The 17,686-nt window shown below is 42.9% G+C and overlaps 1 protein-coding gene and 1 long non-coding RNA gene across 2 annotated transcripts; both read right to left on the reverse strand.

Annotated features, from left to right (window-relative positions):
• Positions 1-4,581: 4,581 nt before the first annotated feature.
• On the reverse strand, positions 4,582-9,026 carry LOC115398042 (uncharacterized). The gene is made up of 2 exons (XR_003932551.1): positions 8,723-9,026; positions 4,582-5,984 (listed from the first exon to the last, which is right to left on the reverse strand). It is a non-coding gene; the product is annotated as an uncharacterized LOC115398042 (long non-coding RNA).
• A 5,409-nt stretch (positions 9,027-14,435) lies between these two features.
• On the reverse strand, positions 14,436-17,341 carry LOC115397976 (chymotrypsin-like elastase family member 2A). Its single transcript, XM_030104543.1, has 8 exons — positions 17,231-17,341; positions 16,926-17,014; positions 16,606-16,703; positions 16,159-16,287; positions 15,503-15,639; positions 14,985-15,130; positions 14,555-14,707; positions 14,436-14,464 (listed from the first exon to the last, which is right to left on the reverse strand). Exons 1-8 carry the CDS (start codon positions 17,268-17,270, stop codon positions 14,447-14,449), a joined length of 810 nt encoding a protein of 269 aa, XP_029960403.1. The 5' UTR covers positions 17,271-17,341; the 3' UTR covers positions 14,436-14,446.
• Positions 17,342-17,686: the final 345 nt, after the last annotated feature.

The following is a 17,686-nucleotide window of genomic DNA, read 5'->3' on the forward strand; positions in this document are numbered from 1 at the left end:
AGTTGAAAGCAACACAAGGTACATTCAACCAGGTGTTTAAGACCACAGCGTTCTGATAAAGATATATTTTTGAAGGTTTCAGTGACTCACCAGTGGATCCGATGTTAGGTTTTGGGTAGTACCGCTAGCGGCTAGCTTAGTCTTTAGCATACTGTTTAACTTCCCTCCAAAGAGTTCAGATCAAGTGCAAAAGAGAAAACTGGTTCATGCCGCACAGCCAATCAGCGCTGGCTTACAGCTCTGATGCATTCATGGACAGTCGTAATGTAAGAATTGGCAAATTGGAGCCCACAATCATATGCGTATACCTTCTTGCACACACTGCACATTTTATTATAATAATTTATGAGTAAATGTGAACACATCACATGAAACGGGGCCCTATGACCTTGTGGGCCGTGGGGCGACCGCCCCTGGTTCCGCTACAGACGTTGAGGCAAACAGTTGTTTGTGCTTAATTACTTTATGTTTGCCTTTAAGACATGTGATCTGCTCAAAAGAACAAGGTTAAGTTTAAAAAAACAAAATAGTAGGCTGTCTAAAGTAATCTGAATTAGAAATAGACATGACTATTACCACACAGGGCTGCTGCATGGATGTATGAAAGGATATTACCATAAATTTGTTTGATTATTTAAGCTGATTTTACAGCAGACACTAATGTACTTTATTCCAGAAAAAAATATTGATTTCAGGCTTTTGTGACTGATTTCCATATCATCATTACTGCCTCAGCCAAAATCATCTTTGACAACATAAACATTTTAAACAAAGATAGCTGAGCTCACAGTAATTTAAAAAGACCATTATTTCCAAGCTGCGTCCATACCTTGAGTGTCCTTGTTGGGTCTGTGCAGGTAACAATTACCCTCCACACTACAGGTCTTCAAATTAATTATAAAAGTAATTAAGTTTTCCATTCCAGATCATAGCTGAAGTGCTCGGCATGCCTCTCACTGTGACTGCATTGCCCACACATTTAGGCAGGAGAGCTGAGCAATTGGACACATCACACAGATCTAAACACAATGAATTAAACAATAAAGTGACCATCTTGGAGCACAGTAATTATAATTCTCGAGAAAATAACCTCTGGCTAATGACAGCCTGCCAGCAGACGCTGTGACTCCTTTTCCAGTGAAAGTCACTGACACGTCTGATTAAGCAGCGTCTTACCTGGAAACACCAGCAGGGGGCAGTAAGCGCATTGCTCCTGCGTGCACCAATGCAGAGGCGGTCACTGCTGCAGAGAGCACTTCAGGCAGGGCCCAGCAGGAGGCAGTATAATCCTGCAGAATCTCAGGCTGCGTGGAGGATGAACAGTGTGCAGGGTCATGTAGGTCAAGGGTTTTTTTTAGTTTCCTAAATACCAACAGTTTGAGTTTCCTTCTTCTGCAGGTCAGACTGGTTCATCTGTTTCAATGAGAAGCTCTTGTGGCTGATGAAGGTGTGTGAGATGCCAGTAATTAGTGAGATTTGCACATTTGAAATGATACTGTCCCTTTGCTTTTTTTTCTTCCTGTTTTAAAGCAGAAATGAAATATATGTTAAAGTGATGCGTGTCCTGTCACCACTTATCCAGCTTGTTTCATGCTCTAATTACACCTCTGTCGACAGAATGAACATTCCTACAGACTAAACTCCTGAATTAAAATCACTTTAATCGCAGAGCTGCAGTGCTGTCGGAATTGTTCTAATAGTTGTGTGTCTGTGTTCACCTAATTGTTTTTATAACTCTGCAGGGGTTCTGGAATGAAGATCTTAGTAGATGTAATTTGATGTATTTAATTTGATTACTCATCCTTAAAGAATGCATAAGAGTCACATACCTGAATACTTTTAATGCTGTTAGACTGCTTACATTTCACTCTTTTAGATAAAATTGGCTTCGGATCAACAGCTGTGGATGTGGTTGTTTTCTTAACCAACATAAATGTTTGAATTTCTTAGTTTAAAGAATATCATTCTAGTCATAAATTACATAAAATGACTCTCTCTCTCTTTTTTTCTTTTTCAGAAATCTCCCTTATTTCTGGATGTGTATTGTCCAAAATATAGATTAACATTTGATCCTTTGAGGACTGATTCAAAACACCCAAACTAACAAACATGCACACACAAACACACACACACACGCTACCCATGAGTCAGTGCTGCCTGATGTGGCTTATGCAACCGTCTCCAGCGGTGCAGATTGAGCTGCAGATTATTGCATGTTTATTAGTAATCTCTCTGTCCGTAATATTTGTCCCAATCATTATGTAACACTGGGCTGAGCTCAGTGCCCCTCCTTCGTCTCAGAGCCTGGAAAACATTGCTCTGCTGTTCCCAGGGATTGAGTGACTGATGCTGGATTGAGCAGCCTGAATGTCAGCTGCACAGACCCAGAGTCAGCATCAAACCTGAGGTGAGGGGATCGATGGGAGTGGAACAGTCAGGCCGGGGAGCTGAGGGACTGCTGGGTAGATGCTTATTGACTCCCCTCACTCATTAGTAATACACTTGATTGACTAATAAACTCCATGTGTGGTCTTCAATTAAAAATCTGACCTGTAAACTAAGAAAGGTTAGCACAGTGGCTCCTGGGTACAGAATGAGTCAGAATCTGATGACCTCCACCTCCTAAATGGACCTCTGTGGAGCAGTAGACCACTCGATCTGTGCTGGGCAGTTCACGTAAGTTCGACACAGAACCATCCATTTAGAAGAGAACAGAGGAACAAAAAAAGGGGAAGGCAGCCAACGAGACGAAGATGGAGCGAGAATCTGGCAGGGAGATTAATGGAAGTGAAACAGATAAACAGAGGACAGCTGCAGAGCTGCGTTTCTGATGAGAACGTTCTGAAGTCGACACCTCGCCAAACTCTCAAACCATCTGTTCCGTATGTGCTATATACACATGTTCAAGCAAGTGGTCATACTCCACTTCTCAAGCACGCTCATTAGCCAGAAGATTTTCACTGTCAATAAATATGGCACCTTTTTCCTCTTGAGATACATCAGATAATATTATGACAATCTTATCAGACACTCAGCCCTAAAGCAAATCGATATCAGAAAAAAAGCACAAAATATTCTTAAATGTGAAAATAATCACAGTCACAAACATTTTAAATAAAACACAGCATCGCCGTTGGTCTAGTTGTGGTACCAGAGGTACCTGCAGGTTAGGGTGACGAGGAGTGGGAGTTCATTACCGCTGACTCTAGGTGAAAGAGACAAGTGGCCAGTGCACGTTGGGACACTCACACACACTCACCTGAGGGCAGTTTGGACTCACTGGTTAACCTCACCAGCCTGTCTGACCCGCTGCCCTCCGGACGGCACCTCAGGCCAATCCACTCACTACCACTACCACCACTAATAGGTTCCCACCCCGTGCCTGAGGGACTGTAAATACCCACTGAACACACCTATTATCATTGAATTTTCAATGTGAGGCATCGATCAGTACTTGAATGATGGTAAAATATAAAGAGAACCTGTTACTGTCAGATTTCAATAACGAAAGACGACTGATGCTGTGGTGTTGTATAATCCTACACTTCTTATTCCATTTTATAAAAACATTTTCCAACTTTTCCATGGGTGAAAATGTGTGAATTTACTAGTATGCTTAAAGAAACCTGCCCCAAAAAAGATTGCAGGAGGCAAAACCTTAAGTAAAAAATCTCCCAGTATCCCTGTTTAAGTACAGCGGACAGGAAAATAATGACCAAAGTCAATGAAACGCTGCATAATGACATTAATTGTCTTTCAAACATAAGACTATCAGCAGTTAGCAGAAATCCTCTCCCCCAGCCTCTGTAACGATGCTGCATTGTAGTGAACAGATAAGGACTATAAGCTTGTGTCTGACTAATAAACAGGATGTGGGTGACTGCCGAGGTCAATATGTTCCACATTGATTACTTTAGTGCAGGAGGATGAAGTCAATGGCTGTTTTAACTCGGGCTCTAATGATCCCAAAAATTTGGTGTAGATAATAATACATACACATAAAAAAAAGTAAGAGAGATAGATTGCCACATTAATTGTGGATGACGGTAGTTATAAACAAGAGTAAACAGTTTCATTGTGTCGGTTAAAAAAAAAAAAAAGCACAAACAGTGGAACAGAATAGCAATTATGCATTAGTGCAAGAGGAAAGCTGCAACAAATTACAACGTTCAAGATCTGTTACTCTGATGGACAGTCTTTAATGGATGAGTTAGTCCACGGAAATAAAAATGTCATCCAAGTAACACAAAAAGTCAGCAGTAGCAAATTATGCCTGTCAAAGTTTTAGCATTGAAACAAACATTCTGAGAACAGTTTAATTGAGATCAGTTAAACAAGTTATTTCTGCAGAAATCAACGCTCGTGTAAAATGTGGATTGTGCAGAAATGTTCTATAATTTATGAAGTACAGAAAGTGTTTTACTGAAATTAAACTCAGTGGTTCTTCTATAATCGGACAAGGCACAAGTACACCTGAGTTTACATGTAAATGGATGTGTGGAAACCAAAATTAAAAAAGAAAAAAACAAAAAACAAAAACAAATGTTGTGCATCATCTAGAGGAACACACACAGGTTTCTCCACTCTGACGAGGAGATGTTGTTATGATTGGCTCAGTGTTTAGTGTGTCAGTCTGAGGTCTGTCAGCTGTCTTCCCTGTGAACGCACTCGGTCTGCAGTCACCGTAAATTCACCACAATAAAAAACACAATGTTCACCCAGGGCTGTGAGCCTGGGAGTCTTCTGTCTGCCAGTCGATTCTGATGGCGGCTGTCTATAAATATCTTGTTCAGAGGAGCTCACAGAAATGAATGAGCTGCACACTGGGACACGAAGTAACATTTCTTTTTCCTGCTACTTTTAATCCTGTGGGAGTTTGGATCATCGCTGTGTCAAATGGGGAAACTGTCAGACAGTGCCCCGGAGCTCCATTTTCTGTCAACAACACATCAAAGCATCACCTTTCCAATTCTCTCCCTGTACTTTATCCTCTCCCCCAAAAAATATAAACTAAACTTTATCTCGGTCTGTCTCGACTCGCGCGCTTTCTCCAGCAACATCTCTACTTCTTACTGACTCATTCAGGCTTTTGGTTTCCACCTGTCGTGTCTCTGCCGCTCTGGCGCTGCCATCATTAGTGCTGCAGTAGGAAAAAAACCAACAGCTCGTGAGTTACAGAGGATTTTTTGTTTGTTTGATTTGTTGATTCTTAAAAAAAAAAATTTGACTCTCAACCAACTTTGTCATCTCTGTGACTTCTACTCCAGTTGCTCTTGCTGTTCCTCCTCCACACCCGCTCCCTCCTCACACATGGAGGGATGAACAGGAGCGCAGCAGCGGAGGAGATCATGTCGGCCTGCGCAGAGCAAACCAAGCTGACTGACAGATGGACAGTCCCAGCGACGCACGGCAGAGATAAGAGGATTGGGCCTGCTTGTTGCTGTTGGTCTTGCCACAACTCCTAATGCAGTTAGCTTACTCTGAGCTCCAGTGAATGGCACAAATGAGATGGGCTGATGGTGGAGTGATGTAAACACCGTGCAACGCAGCCCTCGTCAGAGGGTGTAAATAAAGACTGAATGAATGGGTGAATTCCAGCTGGCTTGGAAGAACACTCTGTCTCAACTGTCGAACGTTGTTCGGTGAACAAAGGGGAGTTTTCAGTTTTTCTCCTCAGGTTTCAATCAGGCTGCGCTCAGCATGTACTTCTGCTCGGCCTTGGTCTGCTCCAGCTCCGTGATGAAAACCGGCATTTTCCCTTGGTGTGAAGGCACCTTGCACGCCTTGTAGAGGATGACAAACAGGATGAGGATGAGCACGCCGACCACAGAGTTGCAGACAATGGCCACGATAGCCCACAGAGACAGCCCCATTCTCATGTCGTGCTCCATGACGTGTTGAGCAAAGTCACCCAGGCCACGCCGGACGTCAGAGGTGGGGCAGTGGTCCGCCGTCGGAGGTCATATTGACGCCACAATTTCACCCTGAAAAGAAAGAAACACGCATTACGTGAGCTATCCGATGAGAGGGCAGAAAATGAGATCAACCGCAAAATAAAATCGAGGAAACTGACGGATTTTTGTTTTTTTAAAGGGACATCAGCCATCGGTTAGTATCTGAATTAAATCTGACATGTATTTAATTTTGCATCATTTTGCACAGTAAGAAAGAAAAACGCTGAGAAGTTTGCGTGTGTTTTCAGACACATGCCAGTGCACGCACACGGTGTGACACACTTGGCCACAGCTAACCTCCTGTTCACGTGGACGTGCTGAGTCCACAGGTGAGATCAGCTCAGTAAAGATTACTTTCTCCTCTGACAGGTTAGTCAGTAGGCCAAGGTGCTTTAAGCCTCTATATATGGAACACACTGCATCACCCCTCAGTCGCATCTGCAACTATACATTTTATTCTCAAGGTTTCTTTAAATAAAAACTTTAAGAGTCGATAAGAAGTTTCAGATGGAGTATATAACAGCTGAAAGAGCTGCACCATAAAGTATTATTATATCATCCCCCTACAGATAATGTGCAAGGAAAAGTGTCACACAATTGCAAGGAGCGTTTCAATGTAGGGGCCACTGCAAGGTCCAATAATCAGTGGATAACAGGAGGGCGTTTCAGGACAGGAAAGTGTCATTCTGCTGCGACTCTGTCACAACATCTTTTTTTTTTTTATTCGCTTCTTTTATACAGGCAGGGAGCAAAGGAGTTATTAAACTGATAAAGAAGGTGCCAGCAAGCACTTTTTCTCGTTGAATTATTTCGAATGAGCCTGAGCTGTAATGTGTTTCCAGGAGGAACATGTGGGAAAATAGTTGCCAGTTTTTTTGCGGCTGATATTATTTGGGTCACTGAGGTGTACTGCTGTGTGTGCGCGAGAGAGACTGAAGTCGGTTCAAGCATGAGATGGAGTGTGTGAATATTTCCTCTCTCAGAGTTTAACAGATAAAAACTCCAGCTCATCTCCTCTCTTGTATGCCTCGCTCTCTCCCCTCTAATGCATTTCTAATGAGACCACATATTTCCTCTTCTCCCCAACTGAGGGCAATACTACGACGGACCAGGCCGGCTGTTGAGAACTCATTTCAAAGTTATCCTTCCCTTTATGGGCATTTTATGACCAAGCCAAATAAAGACGGATAGCTACACGCCAGAGAAGGTGGCAGTGACGCATCTGATCTGCTTTCCGAAGCTCAGGTTCGGCCTGTGTTTGTTTGCCCCGCCTCAAGATGCTGCTGACGTTACTGTTAGGAAAATTGCTCTCATAAATACAAACAGGGATTAGTGTCAGTTAAATTACTCCCACAATTTTGAAAGAACAGATCCGAACCAATTCAGGTCTGCTTCCAGAGTGCAATTTTAATTAGAGCCAAAGTGAGGAATGCATATCGGCGATTAGAGGAGCAGGGAAAGTAACGGGAAAGTGTTGAGCAGAAGAGAGACTTGCTAGATCAAATGAGTGTGAACTATGTATTATAGCAAGAAGACTGTTTTTCGTGCTTATTTTAACGTCATGCAACCGCTGCTGCATATGACAAGGAAAGTCACATGGTTATTCATTATCGCCCATTAAAGCAAATGATCGTAACTCAGATTCCACAAATTAAGAATCTGAGGCATTAATGACTGCAAGGATTATTCATTCCAATTTGCAAGACAAATCCATGTTAGTGGCTCGGCTGGAGGAAAATAAGAGTATTCAAAAGCGAAAAGACAAGCTATGCAAACCAAATTAGAATGAAGATGAGTTTAAAGTCATCCAGAATTATAGTTGGTGAAGCTTTGCACTACTGAGGAGTAAAATCCATGAGTGTGGAATAATCAAACATGATAGAAAAGAAGAAAAAAAGATGTACCAACTCTGTAAAAAAAGGGGTGTGAAATATATGGTCCCTGGGCTAAAGTCAGTCCCCCAAAGTGGTCAACATCTCTGCAGGGTGATTTCCCACGGTGACAAGAGAAGAACCGAACAGCAGATGGTAGCAATGCAGTAATGCAGCAGTAAAAGTTGGCAACCTGACTGAATTCCAGACTGAATTATCAATAACGTGCAGATGAGTATAGGTCAAAATATACTGAAAGCTGCAGAAAATACGCAGTCAAGGAAATGGCAAGGCAACATTAAAGGAGTTAGAATGGCAGGTAGGATTTCAGAACACCTTTTTTTTTTTTTTTTTTTTTTAGTCAGACTAAGACTTAGTTGTCATTAATGGGTCATTATGCTATCTCTTGGCTGCTCTGGCCCAATTAAGATCAAACTGGGTTGTGTGAGGTCGAACTAAAAAGAGCTGCTGTAATTTGAACATGACTGTTAAGTAGATGCTCATGGTTCAAAGATGAAATTCAGAGGTCACAGTCAATACAAAGACGAGCTGTGAGCAATATTTTCACACTGATTCCATGTCAGGACAAGACCTCTGGAGCAGAGGGGTTTGAACTGGAGTCATGTGAGAATAAAGTACAATGTGTGCCTGAGCCTGCTTGTGTTTGTGAATAGAGTCACTGTCCTGCACAACTGCCTTTTGTGGACACATGGAAATAATGTCATGTAAATGTATGCAAAATACTAAACGCTCCTACAGGCTTGAATGGACGGACGTCCACTGACCACATGGAAAACAGGAGCCCGCCTCTGCATTATTTATCACCTGGCTGTGGGTCTTCATCTCAGGTGACCCAGCCGCCTCAAACAAACACAAACAGCTCATGAAACAGCCTACCGAACGCTCCCCTCTGATGTCTTTCATCCGTGCGTTTTGGACTCTTCTTTGCGCTCCTCAACTCCGAAAAACGCGCTGAAGACAAATTCTCCTCCGCCGATGTTCAGTAACTTCGCAGCAACGCTCGGAAAAACCTGCAACTTTTTTTTTTCTTTTTTTTTGTTTCCTGGAAGTAGGTCACAAAACTCTGGCCAGCATCGGACTTTGGGAGTTGTAGCGAAGTGGAGCTGGCGGCGTCCCGGCCGGTTCCCGGTGACTGCTGACAGGCGCAGGGCGACAGAGCGGAGATGCTGCTGTCAGTGCGGCTGCTCGTCATCCCTCCTCCCGTCCCTCCCTCCGCCCTCCTCCCATCCCTCCCTCCCTCTCTCTCCCTCCCTCAGCCCGTACCATCTATATAAAGACGCGGTCGGAACATCCTATCAAGGGCTTTTCCTCTCAGCGCACTGAAGATCTCACTGTCGCCGCTCTGCGCGGTGCGAAAGGTCACAGCAGGAACCCAAACAGGGCTGCAGCCTCTAGATCCTCCCACAGACCTATCTTTAATTCTCTCTGATCAGACACATGCAGTTTGCAGACAATTTACTCTCCGGATTTCTCGTCAGGATTTTCAAAAGTGTAAAAAATGACAAATAATGAATAATACTCAAAGCTCTGAAGGGTTTAGGTCAGGGGGGTCAGATCCATTTTGAATCAGGGGAACTGTCATTTAAACTTTAAAGACTTTCTTTAATCCGGCACACAGTAGGCCTCTGTCAGTCGGTGTCGACTATTGATGATTGTGCCCTTGTTTTTATTTCACAAAAAACAGAGAATACCAGAGAAAATCCTTACAATCTGGACATGACGCCAAATTTTGTGCATTACGATTTATTATTTTGGTTCATGGGCCTTGTCTTTGACAGCCCTTGTTTAGGCCCCACATATTTCAAAGCTAATGCTTAGTGCTGTCAGTTTTAATCGCATTGATCGCAATTAATTGTGATTAATTCATGGAGAACTGTCAACAATTAACCTTTTTAAAGTTGAGATTAATCGCAATGAAGAATCTCATGTCAGGAATGTCAGGAAAAACACTATTATCCTCTAGTTCTTTTCTTTGACCCCACTGGCAGACCTCAATGGATTAATCGCGATTAAAACTGACAGCACTACTAATGCTGCATTATGAGCCTTCCTTACCTCTCAGGTCAACTAGAAAAAACCTGCTTTCTGTTCTCTGACAGAGCCAAACTTTTAGTTTATGCAACATTTGGAGGAAATTCACTGAAAACTATAGGACATCTTCAACATCTAAATCTAAAACAAGTTTGAATACTTTCTTGCTTTTAGTAAAGCAAATATTGAGTCACGGGTGTAGGTGAAAGGACCCACGCGCAGGCAGCCAGGTGGAACAAAAACTCCTTTATTTCCAGGACACAAGGATCAGAGGAACGAGCAGGGTAGAGCTGGTGCAGGCACAGGAAACAGGAACACGGGGAAAGACCCACAAAGAGCCGGCAAGACACACCAGGGGAGCCGGACTTAAGTAGGGTGGACACAGGTGAGGCACATTAGGGCGCTAACGAGGAAGGAGCACATGGGCTGTGTCTTGGTCGTTCCCTGTTTTCATTAATCTTTCTCTTTGCTCTCGTCCACTGTAAATGTTTAATGTAAAGCACTGTGAATTGTGTTGTTGCTGCCTCGCCTCGCCCAGTGGCAGATAGAGTATCTACCCCGTCAAAGTGAAAATGCCAAACCTTCCTTGCTTTGCACTTACACGTCAAATCTCTGAATTCAGCAGTTTTTGAAAACAGCCTCCTGAGAAAAAAGTCTCAATTTTCCTTATAAACAGAGAAAACCCAGCGTTGCTAAAATGTGCATTTGCATGGTTGTAGTTTGTAGTATTTTCTGCTCAATCATGAGCAGGTTGACAACAACAACAACAGTGGCTTTGTAAATATAGTTTGCGCTGCTTTCTGTTTCTTAATCTAACACTGCTTTGCAGATAAAATGTGCACTGAGCATGCATGCATGTGTGGCTGCAGTCCCTGAAGGCGAATTCAATTACGGTACTGTGGGTTTGTGGGTGAGACCCTCAGCCCCTGACAGCTCCCCTCCACTTTAGACCACTGCCCTTTGCATGCATAGTTACAGAAATTATTTCCTCAAGCCAATCAATAAAGTAATTTAACTTAGCTTGAAAATAAACTGCAACTTTCTAATCATAGTAATTGACTCACCTGGATCGTTTACTACTGGTTGTGTTGCTTGGGTCTGGTGAGAGTAGGAGACACGACACAGAGACCTATTGGACCAAACAGCTGCAAGATGATGCCGTGAAAATTAGAACCACATTTACAAAAATAACTTTACAATCAAATCAATACTAAGAACCTGTGAAAACATGTACGCTGAAGGTCAAAGACCAATAGGAAGCGACAAACTTAGAGAATTTTGATGGCTAATAAGGGTTTCACTTGGATGTTTTATGAGAAAGAAAATTAAATGACATGTTCACCATGTGGGCACACTTCTTTTCAATAGAACAATAATGCTAAATCAGAAGTTCTCAGTGTTTTAAGGACAGTGTGCCTCATTTTACCCCCCAACTGAGATCAAATCAGTGTGGCCTCTGAATTGTGCCTCGGACACTCAGAACTTACAGAACATGTTTCAAAATATTCTTAAACTTGTGAAAAGTTGTGCAAGAAAAAAAAGAGGTCAGCATTGTTTTATAGAACAATATAACTTTATTGGCACAATAGAGCCATTCACTTCAAGCAGAACAAACCACATTTCGGGCACTGAAGCTGCGAATCACGAGCGTCTTCCTCTGCGTTTTGCTCACTTTAAACAACTTGCATGAAGCAATGGAGCAGCTGCACCAACTTCAGACTTGTTGCCTCCTCTTTTGCTCATTGGTATTCAGCGCAGCAGCGGGGCGTCCCTGGGGGATTCTGCTCTGCTCTCTGTGTGTCGCCCTCTCTTTGTTTCTCTGTGTGTGGATGCAGTTGCACATCTATATTTCTGGGGACCAATTTGAGTTGCCCTTGGAAAAGGGGGACGTTTAGGGAAAAAGCTTGAGCATTTCGTCTCAACTCCACTTTCAGCACTTTGTGTGAGGATTAGAGTTCAGATGGGAAGAAAATGAAGTTAACGTTGGAGTTCATGACAGGTAAGGTGAGAGTAAAGGGCTGCTTGAGGAAGGCATGGTGTCCTCACTAGGACTGAAATATGTGCATGTGTGTGTGTTTGGATGGGGTACCCTGACCCAGAGTTCAGGCAGACACAAAGAAGCCTTTCTCAAGGCCTCTTGCTCATCCGCACAAAGGCTTTTGGCCCCATATTGGATTTCTTTTTATTTTTTCCTACTTCTGCTGACCAGTTGCCTTTGCTGATGCATGTGCAGATCACATCAAATCTTTACTGCTGTAGAATTATCTCTATTCAAAGGTCCACAGCAGATGATGATGTAAAAAAAAAACCTTTAAAAATTCTCTGAAAAAGGCAAAAATACTGAAATCATTATCTCTCATGAAGTGCATAATACACCTGTCTTTCTTAAATTAATGAAAACAAAAATGTAAACAAGCCTAAACAGGTTTGAAGCTCTCAGGACGATGATTCGGATATTTCTAAGACTAAAGGAGACGGTGACATTTTTAATTTGTGTTATCATGTAACTGTTGGCCCATCTTTGTCCAAACTGGCATTTTATTTTCCATAAAGCTTGAATGAAAAGTTTGCAGACTTTACAATTTTTGTGAATTTATATGGCTAATAGAACTCTAGCTGGCCAAATCTTGACTCCTTTTCAAGTAAAGTGCAGTGCAGAAAGTTATGATTCATCTTGGATCACAGATCCATCAATGATCTGTATCATGTTATTGTAGTTAATGGCAATGAAGCCAATCGTAACCGGCTATGAACAAAGCCCAGCTACACCCTGGACAGGTCACCTCCATATCACACAGCAAACACTGAAACACAGGCAGTCACACTCACACCTGCAGGCAAATTACAGTCATGAATTAATGCGAATATATGGGAACTGTGGGAACATGCAAACTCAGCACGGGAAAGTTCTCAAACCTCACCTTGACTTGAACCTGGGACATTTTTAACAATGAGCTGCAGAGATAATCACTACACCAGTGTGACAGACTAGTGTGTGTAAAATGTATTCCTGGATATTTTCAGGTCAAAACCAAGTGATGCAATCTCATGGGCACGTTGCTTCCAGAGCCGTGCAGTGTGAGCGATAGGCACTGTAATTTTTGGGGGCATTTTCAAGATGGAAAGCCAGAGTTGTGCTGCAAAGTATGATAAACTAGGGTAAAATTGGGACCGAGGACAAAGGGAAGGGTAGATAAGAATTACTACTGACAGCATAATGACGGCCACATGGTGAACTAAAACTTTAATATGGCAGGAAATAAAAAGGAGATAATTACAAGTGAGCGCATTTAGGTCAATGTGATGAGTTCAATACGGTGTAATTGACTTGACTGGTCACATTATTAGGACTAAAGACTTTTTAAGGACTTTTTTTTTTAATACACTGATCTATACCCTCAGTATTGCAAAATTATTAAACATCAATTCAATCTTATCCTACAAATAAACAACATATCATATAGAAATATTTTAGGATTGTTCTCCAAATGTAGAAAAGCAACACTCTGATATTATTATTAGAGGAAAAATCAGACTGAATTAGGTGCAATGTGTGACAGCCAGCATGGGAGCTTAGATGGGATGGTTATCATGGATCACAGGCTTGCGCTCTGGATAAAGCTCCCTCAGATGTGTGAATCATTATATCACAGAAATGCACCAAAATACAGCCCCAGAGAATCCTGGCCAGGCAGACACTCGGTCTCTCTCGCTCCTCTTCCCTCTCTGTCTGCTCCGAACATCCACTAATACACATCTGCATGAAGCCAAACGCACACAGAGTCATTACTGCTCACTCTTGGAGGGACTGTCACGTCTGATCACTACATCTGATGTCAATGAAGACGTTCACGCACCTCCATTACCCAGTCAAAACCCATCAGAGCGTGTGTCTTGCAGATGTGGCACACAGGAAGGAGGAAGAGTGTGCATGAAAGGAAGCTGGTGAGAGGTAATTTAATTTCTATTTTAATGCTAGTCCCCCCCGCTCTTTCGTCTTCATCTGATCATTGAATAAAAGAAATGACACAAGTGTTCATCTCAACCTAGTCATTTTGTGGCTTTCTTCATTTTCAGTTTGGTTTTAGCAGAAGGAAATGTCATTTCCCGTTGAGCACCATGGGGTTTCATGAAGCACCCCCTGTGGACAAGGCGTGGAAACAAACCAGGTCAGTTTCATGCAAAAATTGTTGGATTTTTGCCCTCAACTTATCACAAAAATACACATTTTCTCACCTATGTCATGCAATGTGCAGTTTGGTACGATTTCACTTCATTTTGTGTGCTTGTTTGGAGGATTGACGTTTGTTTGTTGAGGCATGTTTCCCAACATCGGTTATTCAGCTCAGTATCCTGCTTGGGAAAGCTGTCAGAAACAATTTCCTATCATGAGAGTAGGAGGACACCTGCTGGACAGAGGTTGACATGGTTCCCATTTATCAGAAACCTCCAGAGACGGAACAAAATCAGTGGATCTCACTATGCTTAATCACGTATTAAATAATGCAAATCATGTCCTGGACAAATTTTCCTTTTTTTATATATTTTTAATTGAAAACTGCAGCTTCCTTAGTTGTTTATCATAGTCTGCAAAGAAAGAAAAAACAGTCATTAGTAGATGAAATATGTAACAAGATAAAGCATCAAGGAAACTCAAGATGCCGGTGTCTTCTTTACCAGGTCGATCCAGTCGTTGAAAGCAGAGACTCTGGTGAAGACGGTGGGTTTCTTCACGTAGTTGCAGCCCAGGCCAGAGACGAAGCTGGCGATGCCGTGCACCTCCCAGACTCCCTCACTGTTCTTGCAGTTCAGAGGACCACCAGAGTCACCCTGGACACAAAAGAGAATAGAATAGAGTAGCACACACGTGGCAGCTGGGCAAAACATGAGTTTGGTTAGGAAGAAGTCTGATTCTTTGAATATATTTTTATTTTAATACAGTGAGCGCATTCGAATTCTCTCCAGAATTGTACTCTGGTTGTGTCGGGCTTATGATGTAAGCCTAACAGATATAATCGTTTCTGTGAGAAAATACTATCTGGAATCACATGAGTGAAAAATCCCCTCTCTCCACATGCGCACACGAACACACGCTGTGCAAACTTACGTTGCATCCACCAACGATTCCATCTCCGCCGGCGCACACCATGGAGGTCCTGACAGCAACACCCCACCAGTCAGGCTGGGAGCAGGTGGCATGGTCAGCCACAGGCATCAAAGCCTGCTGCAGCTTATCAGCTATGGGGCCTCCGGCTAAAACACACAGGCAGAGTCTATTACCATCATCCACATACACTAGCCGGCTGTCAAAGCTGCTTTGCAGCATTTCCCCCAAGCACCAAACTCATAGTCTGACCCAAATTTTCAATTTACTAGTAATCCACCCTAAAAGAAAAAAAAAAAAAGTTTCATCTCATGCATGTGATTTCCATCCCCATCTTTAGAGGAATCCTGCGGTATCCCCAATTGCATAAGCCCAGACAGGCTCGGTTATAAATCCAAATATCACACCAGTAAATACCCCCATAAAAATGAAGACATTGCAAATACGCCAAACTATGAGAAATAAGGCACGAGCGAGGCAGACGCCACACACTGAGCAGCCTTCCCCAAACACAGACTTACTGTAGAGTCTGCCCCATCCGGTGATGTAGCAGGGGTAGAGGTTGGCCAGCAGAGTGCCAGCAGTGGGGATACATGCCAACTGCACCTGGTCGCTCAAAGTCACAGACTCTGACAGCTTGATCAGGGCAATGTCGTTGCTGCAAGAAACACAGAAACATGGAGGCAGAGAGAGAAGCGAGAGAGAGAGAGAGGCTGAGTGAAGTGGTCGCACTGACAGGCAATTTAAAACTGCCCTCCAGAACCGGGATGAAGGAGAGGAAGACAAAGACAGATAAGATAATGAGAAGAAGTGCAATCTGTATTTTTTTTTTTTTTTTTTTGCATTCTTTCTCTGTGTTATCATGTCTATACATACTGAATAATTAATCAACTCAATTCATAATCTTATCTCAATAAAGCCCCACTGAGGAAAATGTCTGGCAACATGTCTGAAGGTGAAAACTGTGGCAATACACTTTGACAAAAAAAAGGTCCCTTCTTATTTGTTTATGAATGAAGATGGAGAATTTATGACAAAAAGGTGCGACTGAAGTGAATAAATTGAATGTTAAGCTCGGCCCACTTTGTCACATTGACACAGAACAGATGGGATTATGATGTACCATAAGCAGGAGATTTAACTGGCTGTTCACACTGTACAGTGAAGGTTGTGTTACCCGAGGGCCACGAAGATGGGGTTCCATTGCTCATGGACAATAATGGTCTCGGGCAGGATGGCCTTGGAGCCAGCCTCATCCTCAACCAGGTTGTGTTTGCCCAGAAACACCCTGTAGGACAAGTTGGTGCTGGGGGAGAAAAACATGCAGAATCTCCAGTCAGATATACAGAAGATTTTGTGCAGAGTGATGCAAATGATTTAATAAATTCAAATTTATGATTAGGATGTGATCTGAGCAGTGGTATTAATGAGCTTTAGTGTGCTTTTAATCCTCAGGAGTTCAGGGTTTGCCAAATCTTTATTTGTTTAAGGGTTAACAAGGGGGGAGTGCAGTAAATACCGCTCAGTCGGTAGCAGCCCTGCGTATGTGTGATTTTGTAAATGTGTTTACAAGTGGTTTTGTTTCGCTGTTTGTGTTTTTGATATCTCTCTCTGATGCTCATACTTGATGCAGTGAGCAGCAGTCATGACCCAGTTGGCAGCAATCAGGGAGCCCCCACATGTGTGCCTCCACACACCATCCCTCTCGTACTGCAGAGAGATCTGAAGATGAAAAGGAAGAGCGTGAACCGCGAGAGGAAAAAGCAATGTTGGTGACGTGTGAGCCCAAATGGGCACAGTTTTCTGTTTTTTGTTCAAAGATAACGGTTTAATTAGAAGATTTTTCAATAGCCACTGGGGTTGACATCTAATAAGCAGATGCTGGACCCTCAAGGTTTGCCAGTGAGAATAAAAACACTGACAGATGTGTCCGCATTAGCATACCTGCCAGGGCCAGCTGTGGGGCTTGGCGTCTTCTCCGTTGACCACACGGGAAGTCAGAGGTTCGATGGCTGGGGTGCCGCACCCAAGGGCTGGAACAAGAGGAGATAAAGGGCAGTGTGACAGACAGCAGAGCGATGCCGTTTCTTTTCATTCTCTCATTATCAGGAGACTACATTGTGTTACTTTTTGATTGAGATTTGCAGAGATCGGTAATAATAAGTAAACACACACACTTAACCACAAAAACACTTGCGAGCGTGTAGGAACAATTACACAGAGAATGAGAAAATGCCAGATGTTCTTACCGCTAGCAATGAGCACAGAGGCCAGCACGATGGGGATCATGTTGATTGATGCTTCTGCTGAGGGACAGCAGGACACACACTCTCTTTTAAACTTTTCACCACAGGCAACACCCGCTCTGAATGCGGCAGCACACACACTCCTATTGGTTTGTCACAACCTCCGGGGGATGAGGACGAACCAATCGCAGCAAGGGTCAATGCATTTGGGTGGGTGGTGTATCACACAGGTGTGTGTGCTAGAACATTTCTCATGACCTTCCTGTAGGATTATAATGCACCATATGTCTGATAATGATACACAGGATCCGCGTTTTCAGAAGCTTCAGTACAAGAATGCATATATGATACTTTTAGAGATTCAAATGCTGAAGGCCCATCGCGAACATGCTTTCAAATCCTGCAATTAAACTCACCTTTACTCTTCCATTAAGCCTTTTCCCTGAAACAAACGCTTGC

This window comes from Salarias fasciatus, chromosome 12, assembly GCF_902148845.1.
Source record: "Salarias fasciatus chromosome 12, fSalaFa1.1, whole genome shotgun sequence".
Taxonomy (NCBI): domain Eukaryota; kingdom Metazoa; phylum Chordata; class Actinopteri; order Blenniiformes; family Blenniidae; genus Salarias; species Salarias fasciatus.